Genomic DNA, 19,268 nt, shown 5'->3' with positions numbered 1-19,268 from the left:
GGGTGTACACATAGCGGATATCAGGGGTGTACGCGTAGCGGATATCAGGGGTGTACACATAGCGGATATCAGGGGTGTACGCGTAGCGGATATCAGGGGTGTACACATAGCGGATATCAGGGGTGTACACATAGCGGATATCAGGGGTGTACGCGTAGCGGATATCAGGGGTGTACACGTAGCGGATATCAGGGGTGTACACAGCGGATATCAGGGGTGTACACATAGCGGATATCAGGGGTGTACGCATAGCGGATATTAGGGGTGTACGCGTAGCGGATATCAGGGGTGTACACAGCGGATATCAGGGGTGTACACATAGCGGATATCAGGGGTGTACACATAGCGGATATCAGGGGTGTACACAGCGGATATCAGGGGTGTACACATAGCGGATATCAGGGGTGTACGCGTAGCGGATATCAGGGGTGTACACAGCGGATATCAGGGGTGTACACATAGCGGATATCAGGGGTGTACACATAGCGGATATCAGGGGTGTACGCATAGCGGATATCAGGGGTGTACACAGCGGATATCAGGGGTGTACACATAGCGGATATCAGGGGTGTACGCGTAGCGGATATCAGGGGTGTACACAGCGGATATCAGGGGTGTACACATAGCGGATATCAGGGGTGTACACATAGCGGATATCAGGGGTGTTCACGTAGCGGATATCAGGGGTGTACGCGTAGCGGATATCAGGGGTGTACACGTAGCGGATATCAGGGGTGTACACGTAGCGGATATCAGGGGTGTACACATAGCGGATATCAGGGGTGTACACATAGCGGATATCAGGGGTGTACACGTAGCGGATATCAGGGGTGTACACGTAGCGGATATCAGGGGTGTACACATAGCGGATATCAGGGGTGTACACATAGCGGATATCAGGGGTGTACACATAGCGGATATCAGGGGTGTTCACGTAGCGGATATCAGGGGTGTACACGTAGCGGATATCAGGGGTGTACACATAGCGGATATCAGGGGTGTACACGTAGCGGATATCAGGGGTGTTCACGTAGCGGATATCAGGGGTGTACACATAGCGGATATCAGGGGTGTACGCGTAGCGGATATCAGGGGTGTACACATAGCGGATATCAGGGGTGTACGCGTAGCGGATATCAGGGGTGTACACGTAGCGGATATCAGGGGTGTACACATAGCGGATATCAGGGGTGTACACGTAGCGGATATCAGGGGTGTACACGTAGCGGATATCAGGGGTGTACACATAGCGGATATCAGGGGTGTACACATAGCGGATATCAGGGGTGTACACATAGCGGATATCAGGGGTGTACACGTAGCGGATATCAGGGGTGTACACATAGCGGATATCAGGGGTGTACACGTAGCGGATATCAGGGGTGTACACGTAGCGGATATCAGGGGTGTACGCGTAGCGGATATCAGGGGTGTACACGTAGCGGATATCAGGGGTGTTCACGTAGCGGATATCAGGGGTGTACGCGTAGCGGATATCAGGGGTGTTCACGTTGTAGCTGATAATGGTGATGATGGTGATGGTGGTGATGGTGATGATGGTGGTGATGGTGGTGGTGGTGATGGTGGTGATGATGGTGATGGTGGTGATGGTGATGGTGGTGATGATGATCATGGTGATGGTGGTGATGATGATGGTGGTGATGGTGGTGATGATGGTGATGATGGTGGTGATGGTGGTGATGGTGATGATGGTGGTGATGGTGGTGGTGGTGGTGATGGTGGTGATGATGGTGATGGTGGTGATGGTGGTGGTGATGGTGGTGGTGATGATGGTGATGATGATGGTGGTGGTGATGGTGGTGATGATGGTGGTGATGGTGGTGGTGGTGGTGATGATGGTGATGATGGTGGTGATGGTGGTGGTGGTGGTGATGGTGGTGATGATGGTGGTGGTGGTGATGGTGGTGGTGATGGTGGTGATGATGATGGTGATGATGATGGTGGTGGTGATGGTGGTGATGATGATGGTGGTGATGATGGTGATGGTGGTGATGATGGTGATGGTGGTGATGGTGGTGATGGTGGTGATGATGATGGTGGTGGTGGTCATGGTGGTGATGATGGTGATGGTGGTGATGGTGGTGATGATGGTGATGGTGGTGATTTTGATGATGGTGGTGGTGGTGATGGTGGTGATGATGGTGGTGATGATGGTGATGGTGGTGATGGTGGTGATGTTGATGATGATGGTGGTGGTGGTGGTGATGATGATGATGGTGATGATGGTGGTGGTGGTGATGGTGGTGATGATGGTGATGGTGGTGATGGTGGTGATGTTGATGATGGTGGTGATGATGCTGCTACTGATGATGGTGGTGATGTTGATGATGCTGCTGCTGATGCTGCTGCTGATGGTAGTGTCGCGGTTAGCGCTACGCTGGTGGTGGCCTCCCCTAGGTCGACTCAGCCTCAAATGAGTCACCGGGTGCGGTGGCGGTGGCGGTGGTGTCGCTGCTCACGGCACTTGCCCCTACGGTCTGCGGAGGCTACCAGAGGGAGCTTTGTCTGTGTGTGTGTGTGTGCAGCCTGCTGCTGGAAGGGGGGGACCTGGGGGTGCATTGGGGGGCTGGGGGGGGGGCACGGGCCCCCCCTCCCCCAGCCGCGGTCACAGCGGTGGAGGCCCTGGTCACAACTCGCGTGGCGGACTCAGGTAGCCCCCAGCCACCCTCCAGCCCCCTCCCTAGCCCCCACCCTCCATCTCCCTCCCTAGCCCCCACCCTCCATCCCCCTCCCTAGCCCCCACCCTCCAGCCCCCTCCCTAGCCCCCACCCTCCATCCCCCTCCCTAGCCCCCACCCTCCAGCCCCCACCCTAGCCCCCACCCTCCAGCCCCCTCCCTAGCCCCCACCCTCCATCCCCCTCCTAGCCCCCACCCTCCAGCCCCCTCCCTAGCCCCCACCCTCCATCCCCCTCCCTAGCCCCCACCCTCCAGCCCCCTCCCTAGCCCCCACCCTCCATCCCCCTCCCTAGCCCCCACCCTCCAGCCCCCACCCTAGCCCCCACCCTCCAGCCCCCTCCCTAGCCCCCACCCTCCATCCCCCTCCCTAGCCCCCACCCTCCAGCCCCCTCCCTAGCCCCCACCCTCCAGCCCCCACCCTAGCCCCCACCCTCCAGCCCCCCACCCTAGCCCCCACCCTCCAGCCCCCACCCTAGCCCCCACCCTCCAGCCCCCTCCCTAGCCCCCCACCCTCCAGCCCCCACCCTAGCCCCACCCTCCAGCCCCCTCCCCTAGCCCCCACCCTCCAGCCCCCACCCTAGCCCCCACCCTCCAGCCCCCACCCTAGCCCCCACCCTCCAGCCCCCACCCTAGCCCCCACCCTCCAGCCCCCTCCCTAGCCCCCACCCTCCAGCCCCCACCCTAGCCCCCACCCTCCAGCCCCACCCTAGCCCCCACCCTCCAGCCCCCACCCTAGCCCCCACCCTCCAGCCCCCTCCCTAGCCCCCACCCTCCAGCCCCCACCCTAGCCCCCACCCTCCAGCCCCCTCCCTAGCCCCCACCCTCCAGCCCCCACCCTAGCCCCCACCCTCCAGCCCCCACCCTAGCCCCCACCCTCCAGCCCCCACCCTAGCCCCCACCCTCCATCCCCCACCCTAGCCCCCACCCTCCAGCCCCCTCCCTAGCCCCCACCCTCCAGCCCCCTCCCTAGCCCCCACCCTCCAGCCCCCACCCTAGCCCCCACCCTCCAGCCCCCACCCTAGCCCCCACCCTCCAGCCCCCACCCTAGCCCCCACCCTCCAGCCCCCTCCCTAGCCCCCACCCTCCAGCCCCCACCCTAGCCCCCACCCTCCAGCCCCCTCCCTAGCCCCCACCCTCCAGCCCCCACCCTAGCCCCCACCCTCCAGCCCCCTCCCTAGCCCCCACCCTCCAGCCCCCACCCTAGCCCCCACCCTCCAGCCCCCACCCTAGCCCCCACCCTCCAGCCCCCACCCTAGCCCCCACCCTCCAGCCCCCACCCTAGCCCCCACCCTCCAGCCCCCACCCTAGCCCCCACCCTCCAGCCCCCTCCCTAGCCCCCACCCTCCAGCCCCCACCCTAGCCCCCACCCTCCAGCCCCCACCCTAGCCCCCACCCTCCAGCCCCCACCCTAGCCCCCACCCTCCAGCCCCCCTCCCTAGCCCCCACCCTCCAGCCCCCTCGCCCCTCCCCCTCTCTCCCCCCCTTACCCCCTCCCTCCCCTTGCCCCTCCCTAGCCCCCACCCTCCATCCCCCTCCCTAGCCCCCACCCTCCATCCCCCTCGCCCCTCCCTAGCCCCCACCCCTCCATCCCCCTCCCTAGCCCCCACCCACCCTCCAGCCCCCTCGCCCCTCCCCTCCCCCCTCCCTCCCCTCCCCCCCCTCGCCCCTCCCCTCCCTCCTCCCTCCCCCCTCCTCCCCTCCCCCCCTCCCCCCCCCTCGCCCCTCCCCTCCCCCCTCCCCTCCCCCCTCCCTCCCCTCCCCCCCCTCGCCCCTCCCCTCCCCTCCCCCCTCCCCCCCCCTCGCCCCTCCCCTCCCCCCTCCCTCCCCCCTCCCTCCCCCCTCCCTCCCCTCACCCCCTCCCCCCCCTCGCCCCTCCCCTCCCCCTCCCTCCCCCCTCCCTCCCCTCACCCCCCTCCCCCCCCTCCCTCCCCTCCCCCCTCCCCCCTCCCCCCCTCGCCCGTCCCCTCCCCCCTCCCTCCCCCCTCCCTCCCTCCCCCCTCCCTCCCCCCTCCCTCCCCCCTCCCTCCCCCCCCCTCCCTCCCCCCTCCCTCCCCCCTCCCTCCCCCCTCCCCTCCCCTCCCCCCTCCCCCCCCTCGCCCCTCCCCTCCCCCCTCCCCTCCCCCCTCCCTCCCCCCCTCCCTCCCCTCACCCCCTCCCCCCCCTCGCCCCTCCCCTCCCCCCTCCCTCCCCCCTCCCTCCCCTCACCCCCTCCCCCCCCTCCCTCCCCTCCCCCCCTCCCCCCCTCGCCCCTCCCCTCCCCCCTCCCTCCCCCCTCCCTCCCCCCTCCCTCCCCCCTCCCTCCCCCCTCCCTCCCCCCCTCCCTCCCCCCTCCCTCCCCCCTCCCTCCCCCCTCCCTCCCCCCTCCCTCCCCCCTCCCTCCCCCCTCCCTCCCCCTCCCCTCCCCCCTCCCCCCCCCCCTCGCCCCTCCCCTCCCCCCCTCCCTCCCCCCCCTCCCTCCCCCTCCCTCCCCTCACCCCCTCCCCCCCCCTCGCCCCTCCCCTCCCCCTCCCTCCCCCCTCCTCCCCTCACCCCCTCACCCCCCCTCCCTCCCCTCCCCCTCCCCCCCTCGCCCCTCCCCTCCCCCCTCCCTCCCCCTCCCTCCCCCCTCCCTCCCCCTCCCTCCCCCCTCCCTCCCCCTCCCTCCCCCCTCCCTCCCCCCTCCCTCCCCTCCCCCCTCCCCCCCTCGCCCCTCCCCTCCCCCCTCCCTCCCCCCCCCCCTCGCCCCTCCCCTCCCTCCTCCCCCCCCTCGCCCCTCCCCTCCCTCCTCCCTCCCCCCTCCCTCCCCCCCCCCTCCCTCCCCCCTCCCCCCCCTCGCCCCTCCCCTCCCTCCTCCCTCTTCCCTCCCTCCCTCCCCCCCCTCCCCCCCCCCCCTCCCTCCCCCCTCCCCCCCCCCTCGCCCCTCCCCTCCCCCCTCCCCCCCTCCCCCCTCCCCCCCCCTCCCTCCCCCTCCCCCCCCTCGCCCCTCCCCTCCCTCCTCCCTCCCCCCTCCCTCCCTCCTCCCTCCCCCCCCTCGCCCCTCCCCTCCCTCCTCCCTCCCCCCTCCCTCCCTCCCCCCTCCCCCCCCTCGCCCCTCCCCTCCCTCCTCCCTCCCCCCTCCCTCCCTCCTCCCTCCCCCCCCTCGCCCCTCCCCTCCCTCCTCCCTCCCCCCTCCCTCCCTCCCCCCTCCCCCCCCTCGCCCCTCCCCTCCCTCTCCCTCCCCCCCCTCCCCGTGTCTCCCTCCCCGTGTCTCTCTCCCCGTGTCTCTCTCCCCGCGTCTCTCTCTCCCCGCGTCTCTCTCCCCGCGTCTCTCTCCCCGCGTCTCTCTCCCGCGTCTCTCTCCCCGCGTCTCTCTCCCCGCGTCTCTCTCTCTCCCCGTGTCTCTCTCCCCGCGTCTCTCTCCCCGCGTCTCTCTCTCTCCCCGTGTCTCTCTCCTCGTGTCTCTCTCCCCGTGTCTCTCTCCCCGTGTCTCTCTCCCCGTGTCTCTCTCCCCGTGTCTCTCTCCCCGTGTCTCTCTCCCCGTGTCTCTCTCTCTCCCCGTGTCTCTCTCCCCGTGTCTCTCTCCCCGTGTCTCTCTCTCTCCCCGTGTCTCTCTCCCCGCGTCTCTCTCCCCGTGTCTCTCTCTCTCCCCGTGTTTCCCTCCCCGTGTCTCTCTCCCCGTGTCTCTCTCCCCGTGTCTCTCTCCCCGTGTCTCTCTCCCCGTGTCTCTCTCTCTCCCCGTGTCTCTCTCCCCGCGTCTCTCTCCCCGTGTCTCTCTCCCCGTGTCTCTCTCTCTCCCCGTGTCTCTCTCCCGTGTCTCTCTCCCCGTGTCTCTCTCCCCGTGTCTCTCTCCCCGTGTCTCTCTCCCCGTGTCTCTCTCTCTCCCCGTGTCTCCCTCCCCGTGTCTCTCTCCCCGTGTCTCTCTCCCCGTGTCTCTCTCCCCCGTGTCTCTCTCTCTCCCCGTGTCTCTCTCCCCGTGTCTCTCTCCCCGTGTCTCTCTCCCGTGTCTCTCTCCCCGTGTCTCTCTCTCTCCCCGTGTCTCTCTCTCTCCCCGTGTCTCTCTCCCCGCGTCTCTCTCCCCGTGTCTCTCTCCCCGTGTCTCTCTCCCCGTGTCTCTCTCTCTCCCCGTGTCTCTCTCCCCGTGTCTCTCTCTCTCTCCGTGTCTCTCTCCCCGTGTCTCTCTCCCGTGTCTCTCTCCCCGTGTCTCTCTCTCTCCCCGTGTCTCCTCCCCGTGTCTCTCTCCCCGTGTCTCTCTCCCCGTGTCTCTCTCTCTCCCCGTGTCTCCCTCCCCGTGTCTCTCTCCCCGTGTCTCTCTCCCCGTGTCTCTCTCCCCGTGTCTCTCTCCCCGTGTCTCTCTCCCCGTGTCTCTCTCCCCGTGTCTCTCTCCCCGTGTCTCTCTCCCCGTGTCTCTCTCTCTCCCCGTGTCTCTCTCCCCGTGTCTCTCTCCCCGTGTCTCTCTCCCCGTGTCTCTCTCCCCGTGTCTCTCTCTCTCCCCGTGTCTCTCTCTCTCCCCGTGTCTCTCTCCCCACGTCTCTCTCCCCGTGTCTCTCTCCCCGTGTCTCTCTCCCCGTGTCTCTCTCTCTCCCCGTGTCTCTCTCCCCGCGTCTCTCTCCCCGTGTCTCTCTCCCCGTGTCTCTCTCCCCGTGTCTCTCTCTCTCCCCGTGTCTCTCTCCCCGTGTCTCTCTCCCCGTGTCTCTCTCCCCGTGTCTCTCTCCCCGTGTCTCTCTCCCCGTGTCTCTCTCTCTCCCCGTGTCTCTCTCCCCGTGTCTCTCTCCCCGTGTCTCTCTCTCTCCCCGTGTCTCTCTCCCCGCGTCTCTCTCCCCGTGTCTCTCTCTCTCCCCGTGTCTCCCTCCCCGTGTCTCTCTCCCCGTGTCTCTCTCCCCGTGTCTCTCTCCCCGTGTCTCTCTCCCCGTGTCTCTCTCTCTCCCCGTGTCTCTCTCCCCGCGTCTCTCTCCCCGTGTATCTCTCCCCGTGTCTCTCTCCCCGTGTCTCTCTCTCTCCCCGTGTCTCTCTCCCCGTGTCTCTCTCTCTCCCCGTGTCTCTCTCCCCGTGTCTCTCTCCCCGTGTCTCTCTCCCCGTGTCTCTCTCCCTCCCCGTGTCTCTCTCCCCGTGTCTCTCTCCCCGTGTCTCTCTCCCCGTGTCTCTCTCCCCGTGTCTCTCTCCCCGTGTCTCTCTCCCCGTGTCTCTCTCTCTCCCCGTGTCTCTCTCTCTCCCCGTGTCTGTCTCTCTCCCCGCGTCTCTCTCCCCCGCGTCTCTCTCCCGCGTCCTCTCTCCCCGCGTCTCTCTCCCCGCGTCCTCTCTCCCCCGTGTCTCTCTCTCCGTGTCTCTCTCTCTCCCCGTGTCTCTCTCCCCGTGTCTCTCTCCCCGTGTCTCTCTCCCCGCGTCTCTCTCCCCGTGTCTCTCTCCCCGCGTCTCTCTCCCCGTGTCTCTCTCTCTCCCCGTGTCTCTCTCCCCGCGTCTCTCTCCCCGTGTCTCTCTCCCCGTGTCTCTCTCTCTCCCCGTGTCTCTCTCCCCGTGTCTCTCTCCCCGTGTCTCTCTCCCCGTGTCTCTCTCCCCGCGTCTCTCTCCCCATGTCTCTCTCTCTCCCCGTGTCTCTCTCTCTCCCCGTGTCTCTCTCTCCCCGTGTCTCTCTCCCCGCGTCTCTCTCCCCGCGTCTCTCTCCCCGCGTCTCTCTCCCCGCGTCTCTCTCCCCATGTCTCTCTCTCTCCCCGTGTCTCTCTCCCCGTGTCTCTCTCCCCGTGTCTCTCTCCCCGCGTCTCTCTCCCCATGTCTCTCTCTCTCCCCGTGTCTCTCTCTCTCCCCGCGTCTCTCTCCCCGCGTCTCTCTCCCCGCGTCTCTCTCCCCGCGTCTCTCTCCCCATGTCTCTCTCTCTCCCTCCCCGTGTCTCTCTCCCCGTGTCTCACTCCCCGTGTCTCTCTCCCCGTGTCTCTCTCCCCATGTCTCTCTCTCTCCCTCCCCGTGTCTTTCTCCCCGTGTCTCACTCTCCGTGTCTCCCTCCCCGTGTCTCTCTCCCCGTGTCTCTCTCACTCCCCGTGTCTCTCTCTCTCCCCTTTTCTCTCTCCCCGTGTCTCTCTCTCTCCCCGTGTCTCTCTCCCTCCCCACCCCCCCAGGCGTGTCTCCCCCGTGCCCCGTGTCTCTCTCTCTCCCCGTGTCTCTCTCCCCGTGTCTCTCTCCCCGTGTCTCCCTCCCCGTGTCTCCCTCCCCGTGTCTCTCTCCCCGTGTCTCTCTCACTCCCCGTGTCTCTCTCTCCCCGTGTCTCTCTCCCTCCCCCACCCCCCCAGGCGTGTCTCCCCCGTGCCCCGTGTCTCTCTCTCTCCCCGTGTCTCTCTCCCCGTGTCTCTTTCCCCGTGTCTCCCTCCCCGTGTCTCCCTCCCCGTGTCTCTCTCCCCGTGTCTCTCTCACTCCCCGTGTCTCTCTCTCCCCGTGTCTCTCTCCCCGTGTCTCTCTCACTCCCCGTGTCTCTCTCCCTCCCCGTGTCTCTCTCTCTCCCCGTGTCTCTCTCCCCGTGTCTCTCTCCCCGTGTCTCTCTCCCCGTGTCTCTCTCCCCGTGTCTTTCTCCCCGTGTCTCCCTCCCCGTGTCTCCCTCCCCGTGTCTCTCTCCCCGTGTCTCTCTCACTCCCGTGTCTCTCTCTCTCCCCGTGTCTCCCCGTGTCTCTCTCCCCCGTGTCTCTCTCCCTCCCCACCCCCCCAGGCGTGTCTCCCCCGTGCCCCGTGTGTCTCTCTCTCTCCCCGTGTCTCTCTCCCTGTGTCTCTCTCCCTCCCCGTGTCTCTCTCCCTCCCCACCCCCCCAGGCGTGTCTCCCCCGTGCCCCGTGTGTCTCTCTCTCCCCGTGTCTCTCTCCCAGTGTCTCTCTCTCTCCCCGTGTCTCTCTCACTCCCCGTGTCTCTCTCTCCGTGTCTCTCTCCCCGTGTCTCTCTCCCCGTGTCTCTCTCTCTCTCCCCGTGTCTCTCTCTCTCTCCCCGTGTCTCTCTCTCCCCGTGTCTCCCTCCCCGTGTCTCCCTCCCCGTGTCTTTCTCCCCGTGTCTCTCTCCCTGTGTCTCCCTCCCCTCTCTCTCCGTGTCTCTCTCCCCGTGTCTCTCTCCCCGTGTCTCTCTCACTCCCCGTGTCTCTCTCACTCCCCGTGTCTCTCTCTCCCCGTGTCTCTCTCCCTCCCCACCCCCCCAGGCGTGTCTCCCCCGTGCCCCGTGTCTCTCTCTCTCCCCGTGTCCTCTCTCCCCGTGTCTCCCTCCCCGTGTCTCCCTCCCCGTGTCTCCCTCCCCGTGTCTCTCTCCCCGTGTCTCTCTCACTCCCCGTGTCTCTCTCTCCCCGTGTCTCTCTCACTCCCCACCCCCCCAGGCGTGTCTCCCCCGTGCCCCGTGTCTCTCTCTCTCTCCCCGTGTCTCTCTCCCCGTGTCTTTCTCCCCGTGTCTCCCTCCCCGTGTCTCCCTCCCCGTGTCTCTCTCACTCCCCGTGTCTCACTCCCCGTGTCTCTCTCCCCGTGTCTCTCTCCCTCCCCACCCCCCCAGGCGTGTCTCCCCCGTGCCCCGTGTCTCTCTCTCTCTCCCCCTGTCTCTCTCCCCGTGTCTTTCTCCCCGTGTCTCCCTCCCCGTGTCTCCCTCCCCGTGTCTCCCTCCCCGTGTCTCTCTCCCCGTGTCTCTCTCACTCCCCGTGTCTCTCTCTCCCCGTGTCTCTCTCCCTCCCGTGTCTCTCTCCCTCCCCACGCCCCCAGGCGTGTCTCCCCCGTGCCCCGTGTCTCTCTCTCTCTCCCCGTGTCTCTCTCCCCGTGTCTCCATCCCCGTGTCTCCCTCCCCGTGTCTCACTCCCCGTGTCTCTCTCCCCGTGTCTCTCTCACTCCCCGTGTCTCTCTCCCCGTGTCTCACTCCCCGTGTCTCTCTCCCTCCCCACCCCCCCAGGCGTGTCTCCCCCGTGCCCCGTGTGTCTCTCTCTCTCCGTGTCTCCCTCCCCGTGTCTCTCTCCCCGTGTCTCTCCCCGTGTCTCTCTCACTCCCCGTGTCTCTCTCCCCGTGTCTCTCTCCCCGTGTCTCTCTCACTCCCCGTGTCTCTCTCCCCGTGTCTCTCTCACTCCCCGTGTCTCTCTCACTCCCCACCCCCCAGGCGTGTCTCCCCCGTGCCCCGTGTGTCTCTCTCCCCGTGTCTCTCTCCCCGTGTCTCCCTCCCCGTGTCTCCATCCCCCGTGTCTCCCTCCCCGTGTTTCACTCCCCGTGTCTCCCTCCCTCCCCACCCCCCCCGGGCGTGTCTCCCCCGTGCCCCGTGTGTCTCTCTCTCTCCGTGTCTTCCTCCCCGTGTCTTCCTCCCCGTGTCTCTCTCCCCGTGTCTCTCTCTCTCCCCGTGTCTCTTTCACTCCCCGTGTCTCACTCACTCCCCGTGTCTCTCTCCCTCCCCACCCCCCCAGGCGTGTCTCCCCCGTGCCCCGTGTCTCTCTCCCTCCCCACCCCCCCAGGCGTGTCTCCCCCGTGCCCCGTGTGTCTCTCTCTCTCCCCGTGTCTCTCTCTCTCTCCCCGTGTCTCACTCCCCGTGTCTCTCTCCCCGTGTCTCTCTCCCTCCCCACCCCCCCCAGGCGTGTCTCCCCCGTGCCCCGTGTGTCTCTCCCTCCCCGTGTCTCCCTCCCCGTGTCTCCCTCCCCGTGTCTCCCTCCCCGTGTCTCCCTCCCCGTGTCTCCCTCCCCGTGTCTCCCTCCCCGTGTCTCTCTCCCCGTGTCTCTCTCTCACTCCCCGTGTCTCTCTCCCCGTGTCTCTCTCACTCCCCGTGTCTCTCTCTCTCCCCGTGTCTCTCTCTCCCCGTGTCTCTCTCTCTCTCCCCGTGTCTCTCTCCCCGTGTCTCCCTCCCCGTGTCTCCCTCCCCGTGTCTCACTCCCCGTGTCTCTCTCCCCGTGTCTCTCTCCCTCCCCACCCCCCCCAGGCGTGTCTCCCCCGTGCCCCGTGTGTCTCTCTCTCTCCCCGTGTCTCTCTCTCTCTCCCCGTGTCTCACTCCCCGTGTCTCTCTCCCCGTGTCTCTCTCCCTCCCCACCCCCCCAGGCGTGTCTCCCCCGTGCCCCGTGTGTCTCTCCCTCCCCGTGTCTCCCTCCCCGTGTCTCCCTCCCCGTGTCTCCCTCCCCGTGTCTCCCTCCCCGTGTCTCTCTCCCCGTGTCTCTCTCTCACTCCCCGTGTCTCTCTCCCCGTGTCTCTCTCACTCCCCGTGTCTCTCTCTCTCCCCGTGTCTCTCTCTCCCCGTGTCTCTCTCTCTCTCCCCGTGTCTCTCTCCCCGTGTCTCCCTCCCCGTGTCTCCCTCCCCGTGTCTCACTCCCCGTGTCTCTCTCCCCGTGTCTCTCTCCCTCCCCACCCCCCCAGGCGTGTCTCCCCCGTGCCCCGTGTGTCTCTCTCTCTCCCCGTGTCTCTCTCTCTCTCCCCGTGTCTCACTCCCCGTGTCTCTCTCCCCGTGTCTCTCTCCCTCCCCACCCCCCCAGGCGTGTCTCCCCCGTGCCCCGTGTGTCTCTCCCTCCCCGTGTCTCCCTCCCCGTGTCTCCCTCCCCGTGTCTCCCTCCCCGTGTCTCCCTCCCCGTGTCTCCCTCCCCGTGTCTCTCTCCCCGTGTCTCTCTCTCACTCCCCGTGTCTCTCTCCCCGTGTCTCTCTCACTCCCCGTGTCTCTCTCTCTCCCCGTGTCTCTCTCTCCCCGTGTCTCTCTCTCTCTCCCCGTGTCTCTCTCCCCGTGTCTCCCTCCCCGTGTCTCCCTCCCCGTGTCTCACTCCCCGTGTCTCTCTCCCCGTGTCTCTCTCCCTCCCCACCCCCGCAGGCGTGTCTCCCCCGTGCCCCGTGTGTCTCGCCTCTCTGTGCGGGGGTCTGGGCACCACGCTGCCCTGCGCACACCTCTTCCACCACTCATGCATCAAGCCCTGGCTACAGCAGGTGGCCATCCCACCTGATCTCCACGTCATCACCACGTGGTCAACGTCATCACCACATCATCACCACGTGATCACCACGTCATGACCACGTCACGACCACGTCACGACCACGTCATCACCACGTCATCACCACGTCATCACCACGTCATCACCACGTCATCACCACGTCACCACCACGTCACCACCACGTCACCACCACGTCACCACCACGTCATCACCACGTCATCACCACGTCATCACCACGTCATCACCACGTCATCACCACGTCATCACCACGTCATCACCACGTCATCACCACGTCATCACATCATCACCACATCATCGCCACGTCATCGCCACGTCATCACCACATCATCACCACGTCATCACCACGTCATCACCACGTCATCACCACATCATCACCACGTCATCACCACATCATCACCACATCATCACCACGTCATCACCACGTCATCACCACGTCATCACATCATCACCACGTCATCACCACGTCATCACCACGTCATCACCACGTCATCACCACGTCATCACCACGTCATCACCACGTCATCACCACGTCATCACCACGTCATCACATCATCACCACGTCATCACCACGTCATCACCACATCATCACAACATCATCACCACATCATCACCACGTCATCACGTCATCATCACCACGTCATCACCACATCATCACAACATCATCACCACATCATCACCACGTCATCACCACGTCATCACCACATCATCACAACATCATCACCACATCATCACCACGTCATCACCACGTCATCACCACGTCATCACCACGTCATCACCACGTCATCACCACATCATCACCACGTCATCACCACGTCATCACCACGTCATCACCACATCATCACCACATCATCACCACGTCATCACCACGTCATCACCACGTCATCACCACATCATCACCACGTCATCACATCATCACCACGTCATCACCACATCATCACCACGTCATCACCACGTCATCACCACGTCATCACCACGTCATCATCACATCATCACCACGTCATCACCACATCATCACCACATCATCACCACGTCATCACCACGTCATCACCACATCATCACCACATCATCACCACATCATCACCACGTCATCACCACGTCATCACCACGTCATCACCACGTCATCACATCATCACCACATCATCACCACGTCATCACCACGTCATCACCACATCATCACCACGTCATCACCACATCATCACCACATCATCACCACGTCATCACATCATCACCACATCATCACCACGTCATCACCACGTCATCACCACATCATCACCACATCATCACCACATCATCACCACATCATCACCACGTCATCACCACATCATCACCACGTCATCACCACGTCATCACCACATCATCACCACGTCATCACCACGTCATCACCACATCATCACCACGTCATCACCACGTCATCGCCACGTCATCGCCACGTCATCGCCACGTCATCGCCACGTCATCGCCACGTCATCACCACGTCATCACCACGTCATCACCACATCATCACCACATCATCACCACGTCATCACCACGTCATCACCACGTCATCACCACGTCATCACCACGTCATCACCACATCATCACCACGTCATCGCCACGTCATCACCACGTCATCACCACGTCATCACCACGTCATCGCCACGTCATCACCACGTCATCGCCACGTCATCGCCACGTCATCGCCACGTCATCACCACGTCATCACCACATCATCACCACATCATCACCACGTCATCACCACGTCATCACCACATCATCACCACATCATCACCACGTCATCACCACGTCATCACCACGTCATCACCACGTCATCACCACGTCATCACCATCATCACCACGTCATCACCACGTCATCACCACCTCATCACCACGTCATCACATCATCACCACATCATCATCACATCATCACCACGTCATCACCACGTCATCACCACGTCATCACCACGTCATCACCACGTCATCACCACATCATCACCACGTCATCACCACATCATCACCACATCATCACCACGTCATCACCACATCATCACCACGTCATCACCACATCATCACCACGTCATCACCACGTCATCACCACGTCATCACCACGTCATCACCACATCATCGCCACGTCATGACCACGTCATCACCACATCATCACCACGTCATCACCACGTCATCACCACGTCATCGCCACGTCATCACCACGTCATCACCACGTCATCACCACGTCATCACCACGTCATCACCACGTCATCGCCACGTCATCACCACGTCATCACCACATCATCACCACGTCATCACCACGTCATCACCACGTCATCACCACGTCATCACCACATCATCACCACGTCATCACCACGTCATCACCACGTCATCACCACGTCATCACCACGTCATCACCACATCATCACCACGTCATCACCACGCCATCACCACGTCATCACCACATCATCACCACGTCATCACCACGTCATCACCACGTCATCACCACGTCATCACCACATCATCACCACGTCATCGCCACGTCATCACCACGTCATCGCCACGTCATCACCACGTCATCACCACATCATCATCACGTCATCACCACGTCATCACCACGTCATCACCACGTCATCACCACGTCATCACCACGTCATCACCACGTCATCACCACGTCATCACCACGTCATCACCACATCATCACCACGTCATCACCACATCATCACCACGTCATCACCACGTCATCACCACGTCATCACCACGTCATCACCACATCATCACCACGTCATCACCACGTCATCAACATCATCACCACGTCATCACCACGTCATCACCACGTCATCACCACATCATCAACATCATCACCACGTCATCACCACATCATCACCACGTCATCACCACGTCATCACCACGTCATCAACATCATCACCACGTCATCACCACGTCATCACCACGTCATCACCACATCATCACCACGTCATCACCACGTCATCACCACATCATCAACATCATCACCACGTCATCACCACATCATCACCACGTCATCACCACGTCATCACCACGTCATCAACATCATCACCACGTCATCACCACGTCATCACCACGTCATCAACATCATCACCACGTCATCACCACGTCATCACCACATCATCACCACGTCATCACCACATCATCACCACATCATCACCACATCATCACCACGTCATCACCACGTCATCGCCACGTCATCACCACGTCATCACCACGTCATCAAGACCCACAGAGACCCACAGAGACCCACAGAGACCCACACAGACCCACAGAGACACACAGATCCCCCCACAGAGACCCATACCCATAGAGACACCCATAGAGACACCCATAGAGACCCACAGAGACCCACAGAGACCCAGACCCACATAGACCCACAGAGACCCATAGAGACCTACAGAGACCCACAGAGACCCATAGACGCACAGATACCCACAGAGACCCACAGAGACCCACAGAGACCCACAGAGACCCATAGAGACCCACACAGACCCACACAGACCCACACAGACCCACAGAGACCCACAGAGACCCACAGAGACACCCACAGAGACCCACAGAGACCCACAGAGACCCACAGAGACACCCACAGAGACCCACAGAGACCCACAGAGACACACACAGAGACCCACAGAGACCCACAGAGACCCACAGAGACACCCACAGAGACCCACAGAGACCCACAGAGACACCCACAGAGACCCACAGAGACCCACAGAGACCCACAGAGACCCACAGAGACACACAGAGACACACAGAGACCCACAGAGACCCACAGAGACACACAGAGACACCCACAGAGACCCACAGAGACCCACAGAGACACACACAGAGACCCACAGAGACCCACAGAGACCCACAGAGACACCCACAGAGACCCACAGAGACCCACAGAGACACCCACAGAGACCCACAGAGACCCACAGAGACCCACAGAGACCCACAGAGACCCCCACAGAGACTCACAGAGACCCACAGAGACACCCACAGAGACCCACAGAGACCCACAGAGACCCACACAGACCCACAGAGACCCACAGAGACCCACAGAGACACACAGAGACCCACAGAGACCCACAGAGACCCACAGAGACCCATAGAGACACACAGAGACCCACAGAGACCCACAGAGACCCACAGAGACCCACACAGACCCACAGAGACCCACAGAGACCCACACAGACCCACAGAGACCTACAGAGACCCACAGAGACCCATAGAGACCTACAGAGACCCATAGAGACACCCATAGAGACCCACAGAGACCCACAGAGACCCATAGACGCACAGAGACCCACAGAGACCCACAGAGACCCATAGACCCACAGAGACCCACAGAGACCCACAGAGACCCACAGAGACACACAGAGACCCACAGAGACCCACAGAGACACACAGAGACACCTACAGAGACACACAGAGACCCACAGAGACCCATAGAGACACACAGAGACCCACAGAGACCCACAGAGACACACAGAGACACCCATAGAGACACACAGAGACCCACAGATACCCACAGATACCCACAGAGACCCATAGACCCACAGAGACCCACAGAGACACACAGAGACCCACAGATACCCACAGATACCCACAGAGACCCATAGACCCACAGAGACACACAGAGACACACAGAGACCCACAGATACCCCACAGAGACCCACAGACACACACAGAGACCCACAGAGACACACAGAGACCCCCAGAGACCCACAGAGACCCACAGAGACCCACAGAGACCCACAGATACCCACAGAGACCCACAGAGACCCATACAGACCCACAGAGACCCACAGAGACCCACAGAGACCCACAGATTGCCAGCCTCATGTGCCAATAGCACTTGCCCCAACAGCCTGTGCGGGTTATACGGTGGAGCTTTGTCTGTGTGCTGCCGATTGCAGACAAACTCGTGCCCCGTGTGCCGCTACGAACTCCCCACAGACGACCCGGAATACGAGGCACAGAGACGAGAGAAGGTGAGACACGGGGAGAGAGACACGGGGGGAGGGAGAGAGACACGGGGAGAGAGACACGGGGGGAGAGACACGGGGAGAGAGACACGGGGAGAGAGACACGGGGGGGGGGAGAGACACGGGGAGTACGATGCACAGAGACGAGAGAAGGTGAGACACGGGGAGAGAGACACGGGGGGGGAGACACGGGGAGAGACATGGGGAGAGAGACACGGGGAGAGAGACACGGGGAGAGAGACACGGGGGGAGAGACACGGGGAGAGAGACACGGGGGGAGAGACACGGGGGGAGAGACACGGGGAGAGAGACACGGGGGGAGAGACACGGGGGGAGAGACACGGGGAGAGAGAGACGGGGAGAGAGACACGGGGGGAGAGACACGGGGAGAGAGACACGGGGAGAGAGACACGGGGGGAGAGACACGGGGGGAGAGACACGGGGAGAGAGAGAGACACGGTGAGAGAGACACGGGGAGGGCGACACGGGGAGAGAGACACGGGGAGAGAGACACGGGGAGAGAGACACGGGGAGAGAGACACGGGGAGAGAGACACGGGGAGAGAGACACGGGGAGAGAGACAGGGGGAGAGAGACACGGTGAGAGAGAGACACGGGGAGAGACACGGGGGGGGGAGACACGGGGAGAGAGACACGGGGAGAGAGACACGGAGAGAGAGACACGGTGAGAGAGACACGGGGAGGGAGACACGGGGAGAGAGACACGGGGATAGAGACACGGGGTGAGAGACACGGGGAGAGAGGCGGAGATACGCTGGGTCCATCCTGTGGCCTAACTTGACCTCTTGACCTCTTGACCTATTGACCTATTGACCCGAGTCCCCGTGACCCCCCACCGCAGGAGGCAGAGAAGGAGCGCTTGCACCGCGTCCAAGTCCTGCACGACTCCATGTTCGGCTGATTCCACGCGGACACCACCAGCACAACCATCACAACCACCACAACAACCACAACCACCACCAGCACAACCACCACAACCACCACAACCAGCACCACAACCACCACCGCCACTACCACCACCAACACAACCACCACAACCACCACTACCACCACAACCACCACTACCACCACAACCACAACCACCACCACCACAACCAGCACCACAACCACCACAACCAGCACCACAACCACCACTGCCACTACCACCAGCAACACAACCACCACAACCAGCACCACAACCACCACCACCACAACCACCACAACCACCACCACCACAACCACACGACTCCATGTTCGGCTGATTCCACGCGGACACCACCAGCACAACCACCACAACCACCACAACCACCACAACCACCACAACCACCACCACCATCATCACAACCACCACTAACACAACCACCACAACCACCACCACAACCACCACCACCACAACCACCACCAACACAACCACCACAACCACCACCACAACCACAACCACCACTACCACCACAACCACCACAACCACCACTACCACCACCACAACCACCACCACAACCAGCACCATCATCACAACCACTACCATCACCACCAGCACCACAAGCACCAATACAACCACCAGCACCACAACCACCACAACCACCACCACCACCACCACAACCACACGACTCCATGTTTGGCTGATTCCACACGTTGATCGTTGATGCAGAGCCGCATCAACCTCCTCCCACCATCACCGTCACTACCACGACCACCACCACAACCACCATCACCATCACCACAATCATCACTGCCTCCATCACCA

General features: G+C 62.9%; 1 protein-coding gene across 2 annotated transcripts in view; it reads left to right on the top strand.

Moving 5' to 3' along the window:
- RNF181 (ring finger protein 181) overlaps window positions 1-19,268 on the top strand; it is a 30,072-nt gene that overhangs the window by 10,801 nt on the left and 3 nt on the right. For both annotated transcript variants that reach the window (XM_078876781.1, XM_078876780.1), the window contains exons 3-6: window positions 2,547-2,671; window positions 12,420-12,532; window positions 17,457-17,531; window positions 18,387-19,268. The exon at window positions 18,387-19,268 is cut by the window's right edge and continues 3 nt beyond it. In XM_078876781.1, coding sequence (XP_078732907.1) covers window positions 2,547-2,671; window positions 12,420-12,532; window positions 17,457-17,531; window positions 18,387-18,446 — 373 coding nt within the window. In that variant the 3' untranslated portion in view covers window positions 18,447-19,268. The remainder of the gene's footprint in view (window positions 1-2,546; window positions 2,672-12,419; window positions 12,533-17,456; window positions 17,532-18,386) is intronic.

Source organism: Lampetra fluviatilis, chromosome 45 (assembly GCF_964198595.1).
Source record: "Lampetra fluviatilis chromosome 45, kcLamFluv1.1, whole genome shotgun sequence".
NCBI lineage: Eukaryota > Metazoa > Chordata > Hyperoartia > Petromyzontiformes > Petromyzontidae > Lampetra > Lampetra fluviatilis.
This window is presented reverse-complemented; position numbering and strand designations above follow the sequence as displayed.